At 33.1% G+C, this 12,313-nt stretch overlaps 1 protein-coding gene across 4 annotated transcripts in view; it reads left to right on the top strand.

Moving 5' to 3' along the window:
• The window catches only part of LOC150100781 (GRB10-interacting GYF protein 2-like), a 525,021-nt gene that overhangs the window by 31,294 nt on the left and 481,414 nt on the right, over positions 1-12,313 (top strand). For all 4 annotated transcript variants that reach the window (XM_090401532.1, XM_090401529.1, XM_090401530.1 and 1 more), the window contains exon 2: positions 8,890-8,948. In XM_090401532.1, coding sequence (XP_090257658.1) covers positions 8,914-8,948 — 35 coding nt within the window. In that variant the 5' untranslated portion in view covers positions 8,890-8,913. The remainder of the gene's footprint in view (positions 1-8,889; positions 8,949-12,313) is intronic.

Genomic DNA, 12,313 nt, shown 5'->3' with positions numbered 1-12,313 from the left:
ATAATTATTTTTGTCAAACAATTATTTTTAAAATTCATGAAAATCCGAATCTTAAAATAAATGCAGCCTTCTTCTGTTGAAATTAAGTTTTCTTTATTTTTTATTCATAATCTTAGCCGAAGGTTAGTTCACAGATTGCACCAAGGTTCGCACTTTTACGATTATGCTTTATAGAGTATCATGTAAATCTTGAATCATATCATGCAATGCATAATTTTTTTAAAGTAATCTTTAGGTTTTTGCACTTCATCTTGGTTTCCCCTAATCACTCACTACAAATCGAGGAGTTGATTTTCGGCAAATTGCGATACTATGCGGTAGTTTTGAAGTAGCGATACTTTCTCTACAGCTTATTATCACCACACACACACACACACACACCAAATACTGCTAGGTAACGTGTGCACTTTCTTTTTGTTTCAGTTCGTTATTTTTCCAAAGTGATTGTACCAGAGAACTTTTAATATTCCGATACAAAATTAAATGATTTTTATAAATTAGCAAATTTTGTTTATTTTCTCATTGATATTATTTTCTGATAACTATAAATCATTAAATTATGTGATATTTGGGAAACTGATCTTTAAAAAAGAGTTTCATCCTACAAAATCAATATAAGAATAAAATGTTTAGAACATCTGTAAATCAATCATAGGTGTAAAAGAAAATTAATAAAATAAAATAAATTTCTGTGTGTATTTGGCTATTGTTAGGCACTTTTTAGTGTGTCTATTGGACTTATTCCTTCCCCACTTTTTCAATAATTTTTGTTAGCTTGCAGAACAGAACTTGAACAGAAAGGAATAGGTCTATAACCCTCCCACCCCCAAAAAATAAATGATTATGTAACACATACGTGCCTTTTCTTTTAAATAATTCAAATCCTTCTTTTTTTTTCAAGATAATTGTATCAAATAATTTATAATTTTTCAGTAATAAAAGTGAACCCGATCATTATAAATTAAGAAATTGTTTTAGCCTAAATACTGTATCAGCCTGTAAAAGAAATGTCAATTTTTCTGTTTGCATGTCTGCTAATCAACAATTGAAATCAAAACAAGACATTCTTGATGTATTCTGCACTACAGCTTTTGGCAATTTAGTGTGATTTCTTCACACTAAATTGCCAAATTGTGTGGAAATGTTCTCTCTTGTCTTTCTCAATAGCAGTGAGAGCAATCTAAGGGTTTAATTTTTCCTTCAGCCAAGAGGATTATTATTGCATATTTCTAAGACATAGTAATATTTAGAATTAAAAAAAAAATAACACTACTGAGTTTTCTTTTGTGTGGTATGCATGAAATTTTACGTATTGAAAATATGGCATAGTATTGCTAAAACTTTGAATAATTTGCAGACTGCTGAACAACGGATTTCAGATTGCAAAGAAATAGTATACAGAATTAGAAGCTTCAACGGTGCAATAATATTATTGCTTATTTCTATTGTCAAAACAGTAAACTGAAGTAAAAAATGAAATAATTTTGAATACTGTTTGAAAGCTTTCAAACCAGTAGAAATTTAAAGTAGTTATGTAACTGAGTTCCAGGAGAGAAGGGAGGGAGATGCAGAAGAAAATCTTCAAAATGAGCATAAATTTTGAATCATTCCATATAGGACACCCTTCATATTATATTTTCCACATATCTCCAGTGGTTATGCACAGGATATTATGGTAATGTGGATCCTAAAAAAAAAAACTGTTGCAATTTTAAGTAAAAGACAAAGGCGAAGAGTCCCTGCTAAAATATCATTGAATATAAATTTTTGATATTAAAAAAAAAAAAAAAGAATCGCAATCGGAAACCCTGAGTAATGCAGTTTAACATCTGGAAAAACTTTTATTGGGATTATATTGATCAAGTGTATATAATAAACAACTAAGTTATAACTTAGTTGTTTATTATATACACTTGATCAATATAATCCCAATAAAAGTTTTTCCAGAGATTTTTGGTCAAGAAAATTAAACGTTTTTTAGCAGTTTAACATAATTTGTTGTTCATAAAAAAAAAATCATTCCGAAAATTGAAATGTTACGATCCATATAATGGTATTATGCAAGGAAAGAAAGCAAAATGTCATATTTATTTCAATAAATGTTATTTAAAAAATATAAATATTTGACATAATATTTTAAATGAAACAAACATTTGGAAATTTGCGAAAAAAAAACTTCTATATTGTCAGTAAAGTGAAAGAACATAAAGCTGTCTTGTTCCGTTACACTGATTTGAAGAATAAAAGGCAGCAAATTTACCATTACTAAATAGATTCATTACAAAGACTGATCTCTGGTCATTTCAGGATTGATTATTTTTGCACCTGTGAAATTTGTTTTTATTTTTGGGAAAAGACATAATTGTGCAGGAAAAAAAATATATATAAATATCGCAGGACAGTAAGGAAATTCCAAGTAACACAGTACACGTAAAGTCAAAGATTGTTCTACCACAGTTAATCTGTTAATGGCTCTAAAAGCACCGTTCAGGGATTAACGGCAGAGGGGGTAATTGCATGATAAAAAGTAGAATGCGGATGAAGTTTTGTTCCATTAAAATTGAATTGGCAACTATGCCGCGGAATCTTGTCTGAAAGAAGTGTAATATTTTTGTTTTATTCAAAATGTATATAATTACTTTTCATCACCAACAAGAAGATTGGGTATACTCCTGAAACATTTAGAAAAAAAATCTGTAACAGTTAAAAGACTAAGTGAAACGAGGTGGTCCGCAAGAGCTGACGCTATATTGCTTTGAAATCGTGGATATAAACAAATTAAAGAGACATTACTTGAATGATCTATTTCTCCTCATGAAAAACCTATTTCTAAATTAGAGAGCTCATCATTGGTTGATCATTTTGAAAATTCAGAAACATCAATTTTAACAGTTGTGTGGGAAAAAATTTTACAACGAATAAATGCTACTAGTAAATCTCTTCAAGATCCCGATATGGATTTGTTTTTAGCTAATAATTTGTTACAGTCTTTAGTTGGTTTTATTTTAGATATAAGAAATAGTTTTGCTGCTTTAAATCAAGAAGAGAATTTATTAACAGATGAGACAAAATTTAAAGATGAGAAGGAAAAAGTGAAAAAACGAAAAAAAAAAAAAGTGTGATGAATTTCGCAATCTAACGATTAGATTACTCTTATATTACGTGGGAAAGAAAAATTCATTGTTAATTATTATTATTATTATTATTACTCCGAGCAACTCCAAGAAGTATTAGATTCATCAAGGGAGGCCCTAATATCATGTCAAGAACAACTATTCAACATTCACACAGTATCTATCATACTTCGCCTTGAACTCATTCACAGTCATGGAATCCACAACAGACTCAGGCAGCTTATTCCACTCATTCACCACTCTCCAAGTAAAATACCTAGCTCTAACCACCCTTGCTAACCAAACTCTTGCTCAGTTTCCATGGATGGTCCCTAGTCCTCCCACCACCAGTCCTGTTCTCAAAAATATCCTCTGAATTAATCCTATAGAAACCCTTTAGCAATTTGAATGTCTCAATCATATCTCCCCTTTTCTGCCTATCAACTAATTTCTGCAACCCACAAATCTTCAACCTGTTCTCATATGGTTCATTCCATAGACCCGCTATCATCTTAGTCACTCGCCTCTGGATCCTCTCCACCTCCCCATCAAGAAGGAACCTAGGTGACCAAATCTGGGCACAGTAGTCGAGATGAGGTCTTATCAAGGCTCGGTACAGAGGTACAATAACTTGCTTGTCTCTGCTCGTCAAAGTATTTTTCAACAACCAAGTGAGTTGATGAGCTGATTTAGCTACTTTTGCAATGTGCCCCCTAAACTTCATCTCCCTATCCACCAACACTCCCAAGTCCATGGCCTCATCAATCTCCTAGAGTACAGTTCCACAATGTGGTATACTGCTGCTAATCTTTTCACCCCAAAATGCATAACATTACATTTTGCCACATTAAATTGACATTCATTCTCTTTAGCCTAGTCCTCCAAACTATCCAAATCATCCTGCAAAATTTTGATATTATGTGCATTCACTATTGCTATAACCAACTTTGCATCATCAGCAAACAAATGAACACTTCCTCTCAGATCCTTTCCTATATCGTTAATGAACAAATTAAATAGCAGTGGTCCAAGAACAGAACCCTGCAGCACACCACTAGTCACAGGCTGTCTTTTGGACTCTACTCCTGAATAAACTACTCTCTGATATCTCTTCATCAACCACCCTCCTATTCATCTCACCAACCCTATATCCATCCCCATATGCTGCAGTTTACTGATTAGAATTCCATGTGATATCCTGTTAAAGGCCTTAGGAAGGTCCAGCAGAATCACTGTAAACCCATCACCCTTATCAGTTCAGCCGTCACTGTGTTATAAAATGTGAGCAAGTTATTGAGGCATGATCTACCCTTTACAAAACCATGCTGTCCTCCATACAGTATCACCTTTTTATCTGTCCATTCCTGTATTTTCCTCTTGACTACTTTCTCCAAGACCTTGACAGTGACTTCTGATATGTTGATTGGTTGGTAATTTGCAACAGCAGTCTTGAAATCTCCTTTATGCAGTGGAACTATTTTCCCCCTTTCCATCCCTTTGGGACTAACTCAGACCCAAGATTCAAATTAAACAAAATGGTCAAGGGCACTGACAATTCTTTAGCCGCTTCACGTACGACACGAGCTGGTATTCTCCAATCCCACAGATGTATTCACATTAAGGTTTGTAATAGACTATTCACCTCCACTTCATTCACCACAATTCCTCTATGAGCTGTTGGTTCCTTCATTCCTGCAGTATTACCACCTGGATGATATATTCTTGCAAAGTGCTCGCTCAGTAATTCCACTATATCAACTGATTCGGTTACCTCCCTACCATCAGCATTCCTTAAAATCATTCTGCTGTATACATTTTTATTTTTGCTTGCAACATATCAAAAAAACTGTTTGGGATTCTCTTTAGCGTGCGTGGCTAATTCCCTTTCATAAACCGCTTTTGCTTTTCTTACCACACTCGTTACCCTTCTGGCCTGTGCTTCATACCGTTCATGTGCCTGCAGGTAACCTTTCTTCTTAAATTCCCTCCACAGTTGTTTCTTTTTTTGCAGCTCAAGCTTAATGGTGTTATTCATTCCATTTAACCCCTACTTGATTTACTATTCGGACTCTTGGTATACAGTCAGCCATTACCTCCTGCAAACGCTCCTTAACCACCTCCCATGCACTGTCAATTTTATTCACTATTAATACTTTTAATGTCTTTGTGATAAACTAATTTTGGAAATTAATTTAAGAGCAAAAAGCATATTTAGATATGTTTGGCATTTTTTTGAAAAAGATATAGATCAAGACAAGTACAAGACTAGTATTATCAAAATTTTACAATCTTATGAGGCTGATATTGACTCAGAAAAGTTTATTGATGAAGTTAAGCAATTTTTAATAATGATAAAGGAAGAAAATTTTTCAATTAAAATTGGTACAAATTTATAAACGATGGGTTAAGGTCTACTTTTCCGAATGTAGAAACAATTCTAAAAATATTTTTGATGATGCCTATTTCAAATGCAAGTGCTGAATGCTCATTTTCAGTGTTTAAACGAATAAAAAATTTAAGAAGCAACTTGCACCAAAATAAAACAAGTGACCTTTTGTTATTATGCATTGAATACCATAGATTCGATTAATTATGGTATCATTTTAGATATATTTGCTAAAACCAAAGCCAGAAAAAAAAACTTATTATTTTTTTTTTAAATTTAAATTTGAATTTATTTATTTATATATGTATTTTTTTTAAAATGCAAATGTATGTTTACCAATGTTGTGCTATTTTTATTTTATTAAAATGAGTTATTATGGAAATGTCGACTTTTATTTTCAATAAACTAAAAAAAAAAAAAAAATGCTTATGAATTTGATAAACTGAAATAGACTTGTTCTTTTGAGGCCTCGTAATGATATTGCACCTAGGTCATCAAAAAGTATAAATGTGGCCATGACAAGCAGTGTGTGAATGAATTCAAGAATAAGTATGATAAGCTGGTGTGTGTGTGTAGTATGCGGCCTCCCTCGATGAGTCTCTGACTCCCTGGAGGTCTCTCTTAATAATAATAATAATTGGATACTTAAGCAAATGATGTGAAGTCATTAGTCTATATATGAGTTGCCCAGTTGTTAAGTTACTTAATGTGCAAACTTTATTTGCTTACACTTGGATAAAGAATTAAACCAAGAATATAATTTCTTGGCATCTTTAATTTAACTCCTAGTTTGTTTAATGGAAGGAATTTTAAGCAGCAATTCCGTCCCTATTTCATTCCAAATGTGTTCTGTGGGGTTGAGATCTTTGAAGTGTGCTTTCCACTCAAATCGATTAATATCCTGTCTTCAGAACTATCTCTACTACTTGCATACAATGCAGTGTGGCATTGTCATCCATTAAAAACGAATTCTTCACCTACAGCACCACAGAACAATGATGACATCGAAGAACTTTGTTGATATCGTTCACCAGTCATAGTCCCTTTTCACTTGTAACTTGGTGCATCCATTAAGCATAATGCCTCCTCCACATCATCACCTCAGCACCATTGTATCTATCCCTTTCAGTAACCTTCTTGCAACATTCTCATCTCTAAAGAGTACATTAGCCCATTGGTGTCTTGTTCAATTTTTATGGATACAGTGCCACTGAAAACTTGCTCTACAGTGATCTGTGAATAAAGGGATACAGACTACAGACCTTCAGGTATATCAGCCTACTTGTCACAGACATCTTACCACAGTTTGTCGAGTTATCCACCTGCTTGTGCTCGAATGGAGCTGACTTGCCGTGGTGCATCGATTATATTTTGCTGTTATAACCAAATATGTCTTTATGCTCTGTAGAGCGAGCGTGACCTCTTAGCAAATGTATGGAACATATTCCATTGGTTTGAAATGCTAAGCCTGGATACAACGTTGTGTGAAATTCCAAACTGTCTAGCAATTATCAGTAATTCTGCAGCCTTCAAGCTTTCAATAATTCTTCCCCACATGAAATAATCTAAATGTCTTTCATATATTACAAGACATCCAACTTTAACTTTTCCTTCATGCAAAGAGCTTCCTTCAAACACAGTTTGCTTAGTGTAGCCTTTTATCCTGTTGAGTGCTACCACATGACCCCCTTTGCATATGATTCAAAAATTTGACTATGCACCTGCTTTCTAATTGAAATCGTCAGTTATACAAATTGCCACAAGCTGATTCATCTGAATTTGCAATTATAATCTTCAGAAATAGTGTTCATCCAAGGTTATGGGCACCAGTTCTTGTCCTGATTAGCTTATTTTTGCTCATACTACCCTTCTGCTGTTCTTGCAGGTGATTCACCTTTCTAGCCTGCCTTTGTACTCTTGATGTAACTGATTACTTAATTTGTGCCAACTCCACAGCATCCTTTTCTTTCAGATTGCATGCTTAAGTTCTCCATTCCTTTATTTTACACCCATCTTATTCAGCCTTTTGACCTTTGGAGTACTTTTGCAAATTTTTGCTGTTAAATAGCTCTTAATTATTATCCAAGCAGCATTTTTCTCTCCTTTTTCCATGCAATAGTTCAAAGCTGTCTTCTGTGCTTTTCTTAATCAGCCTTGTAATTTCACATATATCCTCTCCTTAGTGATTTCTTCATATGGCTTGCCACTCATGATTACTTTTGCCAACAAGGTGATGTAACACCTCATTCACAATCGCATCAGATCTAAGATTGGATCCTCGTGCATTCTGTTACATAACATCTAAGATATATGAATTTGAGTTATTAAAATAAAGCTATGTAAAGGACATTATATAACCATTGAAGTTTATAGTCAGATTAAAATTTTTCTGAGGACTTATATAAAAGAGGATATAACTTTGGCATGGGGCAGACCCAGAGGTGATGCCAAGGTTGACACCTTTTGGCTACTCGTACATGGAAATATGACTTCTGCATTACTTCAACCTTGGTATCACCTCTGGGTCTGGCTTTCACTGATGAGACCTCTGTAAAGGTCAAAACTGGTCTGGGTAGTGACCCTTCCCATAATGCATAGCATTACATAGGTGTTATGGGATCCTAGGGCAAGTGATGTGAAGTCATTAGCCTCTATATACAAGTTGTCCTGTCCTGAAAATACTTCTGGTGCAAACTTTGTTTGCTTACACTTGAATAAAGGATTAAACCAAGAATATAATTTCTTGGCATCTTTAATTTTATCTTTTTCATATGCGAAGTTGAAATATGGATGAATACAACTTGATTTCTTGTAAGCCTAGTGGGGGGGGGGGAAAACTTGCCGCAACTTTCTGACATTTCCATTGCTTTCATCTTTTGGTGCAGTGCAGTTAGCTTGCTCAAGTGTTTTGTCTATCTTCATTGTACTTTAAAAATAAGTTTTTGGGGAATATTAGCTTTTCAAAACAGGATGCTTATTTCTTCTTATAAACAGTACTTAATATAGATGAAAGTAAATTTTAAAATTAATATGGAATATATCAATTCTTGAAGCTTCCTTTAAGATTGGTTAATTTTTTTCTTTATTACTATCAATCATCTTTTGGTTTTCTTTGTATCCTTCTGTATTTTAATTTCCAAATCAAATTTTTCTTTGATTTGAATAAATCATTGCCATAGCCAGTTTGCAGTCATCCTTCATAATAACAAATGTTGCTATAACAAACTTACTCAATAGACAAATTATTCCTATGGTTCTTACAGATTTGCTATAGTGAGAGTCAGTTGTATCGAGGTTGTGCATTTTGTTTAATAAATTAATCTTAGTAGATTTAATGTATATTATTGAATTTTTTTTCTCTTTTTTTTTTTTTTTTCTTTTCTGGATCAGTTAGCTGCTCTTCTACTCTTTGCAATGGCTGAAACAGCTTTGACTTTTGGACCTGAGTGGTAAGTTCATATGCATCAAAGAAAAAATATAACATTATGTATTGTAGTGCCATTTAAAGTAATGAATACTAATTATATAAAATAAGTTGACTTTTTTGTTATATTTTCAAGTGTGACAATTTTTTTTTGTCCTCTAGAAGTAGTCATTCCGAGCATTAGAATTCCACAGATTTATATGTACTTAATTGAATATATATGTTCTTTAAGTAACTTATACTTAAAGAACATTCAACTTAGTGACTTATGTGTTAAACAACACGTAAGTCACTCAGTGTGCTTCCTTGGCTCTTATTGAAATAGAATTAATGTTTTGTCACATCAACTTTCTAATTAATAAACAAAAAACGCTTTCAAAAATAATTCTAAAAACAATATGCTTCAGCTGATGTGTAGAGACATTAATTCTATTGTTCTAAGATTCAACTGTGCATTAATTCTGATGCACAGTTGACTATGCATTAGAAAAGGAGAACATCTTTGGGAAGTCAAGCCTCTTGTACCATAATGCCTTGGAGACCTGTAGTATTAAGTGTAAAGATGCTGAACTCATTAATCTCACCAGCACCCAGTTTAAAAGGACATTCAGAGAAGCCTTCCTGGTTGTTCATCAGCCCAGCCTCCATAGGCAAGAACAAATAATGATCCTAAGGATTCCATATATCTTCACTCTGTTTTGTTTCCTCCCTGCCATCCTTCAACTATTGGCATTACATCTTAATTTGCTCTTGTCAAGAAATCCCTGTAATCAATCTCTCCTGATCACATCCTGAAGTTAGAATTTTATCCCCTGAAGGGGCTTGTGTATTCAAGGGATTGAATTCTGATAGGATAGAAAACTGTTGATTCAAGATCAACAGTTTTCTGCAATTCACTAATAAGGACAGAATGGTTTTTTACTTTATTAAAAAAAAAACTTTAGGAGAATATTTTTATATGCAGTACAACCCTGCCTTACTATAATTTGCTTTATGATGATCTGCTCATCAAATGGTTAATTATGATCAATGCTCATTTATACACATAGTTGCATGACTGTGCCAGGAATCATTGTGCAATTTTCATGGACTGATTATAATGTCATTGTTTGCTACATTGTGTGTTTTGATGTTCCACTGTGAATTGTAGATTGTTTATAACTTATTTTATTTATTGTTAATAATGGCAGAGAAAAATTAAAGTTAGGATAATATTGCTTCCAGTGGAAAGTAATATTGACTTGTGAATCTCTTACATTGGTTACTAAGATTAAAATTATTAAATTTAATGAGGATTGACATATTGAACATGGAGCTGCAGACTAAACTTCTTGCACTACTGCTGTTATAGTTGTTAAAAACAGATAAAATTCTTAGTGAAGTGGATATCATAAATTTGATAATGGTGATACATATTTTTACATGAACAAAACAGGACTAGATCTTTATGATGCTATCTAGTGCTAAGTAATCCAAGATTCCATCTCCTCAGCCAATTAATCAACATTTGATTCAGTATAAGATTCTGAATCAGCCAGGAAGTCCTTCATTGCTTATTATAATTTAAAATTTAACACTTGTCAATGACTTGTTTATTGTTAGGATTTTTATCATTATTGTTTTGATTTTTTTTTCACACTGATTTTTTATGTGACTCCCTCCCATGAAAGGTTGGTCAAACCTTGAGTAGAGTGGTTTCCAGCCTTTTTTGACTCATGAACCCCCTTTCAATATATTTTCATTGCAAACCACACTAAGCCTATATATATATATATATATATATCTTCTCTGAAATCAAATAATAGTTCTGAATTTTTATTACAAAATATTTCCAGTACTATACTTTTATCAGTGATATTTCCTGATAATATGAAATCATTATTAATTACTATAGGTACACAACCGAGGCTTGTGTGTAGCCTAGTGGAAGTGGTAATTGCGTCTTCTAGGCTGCCTAAAGACAGCAGTTCTTGATTCAAATTTAATCAACTAGATTAACTTTTTTAACCTTTTTTTTTTTACTTATTCCTGAGTCAGTTGCTCTGGCATGGGCAAGCAGATTTTTCATTTTTCATTATGTAAACTCAAGATAATCTATCTTAGAACCCACACTATTTCAGACAGGAAATATATTGTGTAGGGACCACGAGATTGTGGCACTTGTTAGCTGTCTCTTCAGTGGATGCCATTTTTAATTAGTGATAGTCTTGGGCAAACTATATCTGATTATCTCCCCTCAGTCTCCAAAAGTTAGATAGGGCTGAAACAGCCTCTGTAAGGGAATAAAAGGCATTAGTGCATTTATTTACAGGTAACCCTCGTATAACGTGGTACTTATACAACGCTGTTTCGATATAATGCGGTCTACAAATTGTAATAACCCTTGTTCAATGTGGTACTTATACAACACTGTTTCGATATAATGCAGTCTACAAATTGTAATAACCCTTGTTCAATGTGGTACTTATACAACACTGTTTCGATATAATGCAGTCTACAAATTGTAATAACCCTTGTTCAATGTGGTACTTATACAACGCGGTTTTGATATAACACGGTCTAAAAATTGTAGTTACCCTTTATCTTTTCATATATTTTTCACTGCGTGACTTAAAAATCAAATTTTATCTTCGTTAAATTTGTGTCTGCCCATATTGGCATGTAGTTATAAGTAGCAAATTTATGTTAGGGGAAATACCCTTTAGCACGCATGCACGTCAATTGTTTATCATTAGGAAGTTATTTACGGGTAATTATCCCTCAATGGAGCGCTCCGGAAAATTCACGAGATAATTGGATATTTATTTAGCTCCATGTTATGAACTTAATGAAAAATTGCAGCATAGTGGTAAACAAGGTCTTATTACTGACTTCTTGATAACTAAGCCAGCCAAAGTATGCAATGAGAATTATACAAATGATGTCCAAGAGATTTCAAGTGATTACGACGTCCAGCCACTCGTAAATAAAGAACATCTGCAAAATGTTATTTTTGAAGAGACGGTAATAACAATTAAAATATGCGCTTTATTTTATTTTGCCTAAAACATTTATGCATTATGTGCAATGAAGTTTATGTGCAATTTGTAATTTTTTATAATTTTATACTATGTATTTGTTTCATAGTTTGTTTTCTTAACTTACATGAATTACCTGAATTAAATAAAAATATATTTTTGTTGGATATGTCGTTGTTTATATAATTAAAAAAAAAAAAGAAAAGATTTTGGAACATAACCCTACTTTTTCTATGTGATCTGAGTCTCGCATAACACGATTTATATAACATGACATTTCTGTGGAACCTAACATCTGCATTATACGAGGGTTATCTGTATTTTGTAAGGTTCATATGTGCCTCCTGCCCTTTCGTAGGCAGGAGGCACTTAA

The sequence above is a fragment of the Typopeltis vanoorti genome, chromosome 12, assembly GCF_054136105.1.
Source record: "Typopeltis vanoorti isolate ZY-2024b chromosome 12, IOZ_Tvanoo_1.0, whole genome shotgun sequence".
NCBI classification, from domain to species: domain Eukaryota; kingdom Metazoa; phylum Arthropoda; class Arachnida; order Uropygi; family Thelyphonidae; genus Typopeltis; species Typopeltis vanoorti.
This window is presented reverse-complemented; position numbering and strand designations above follow the sequence as displayed.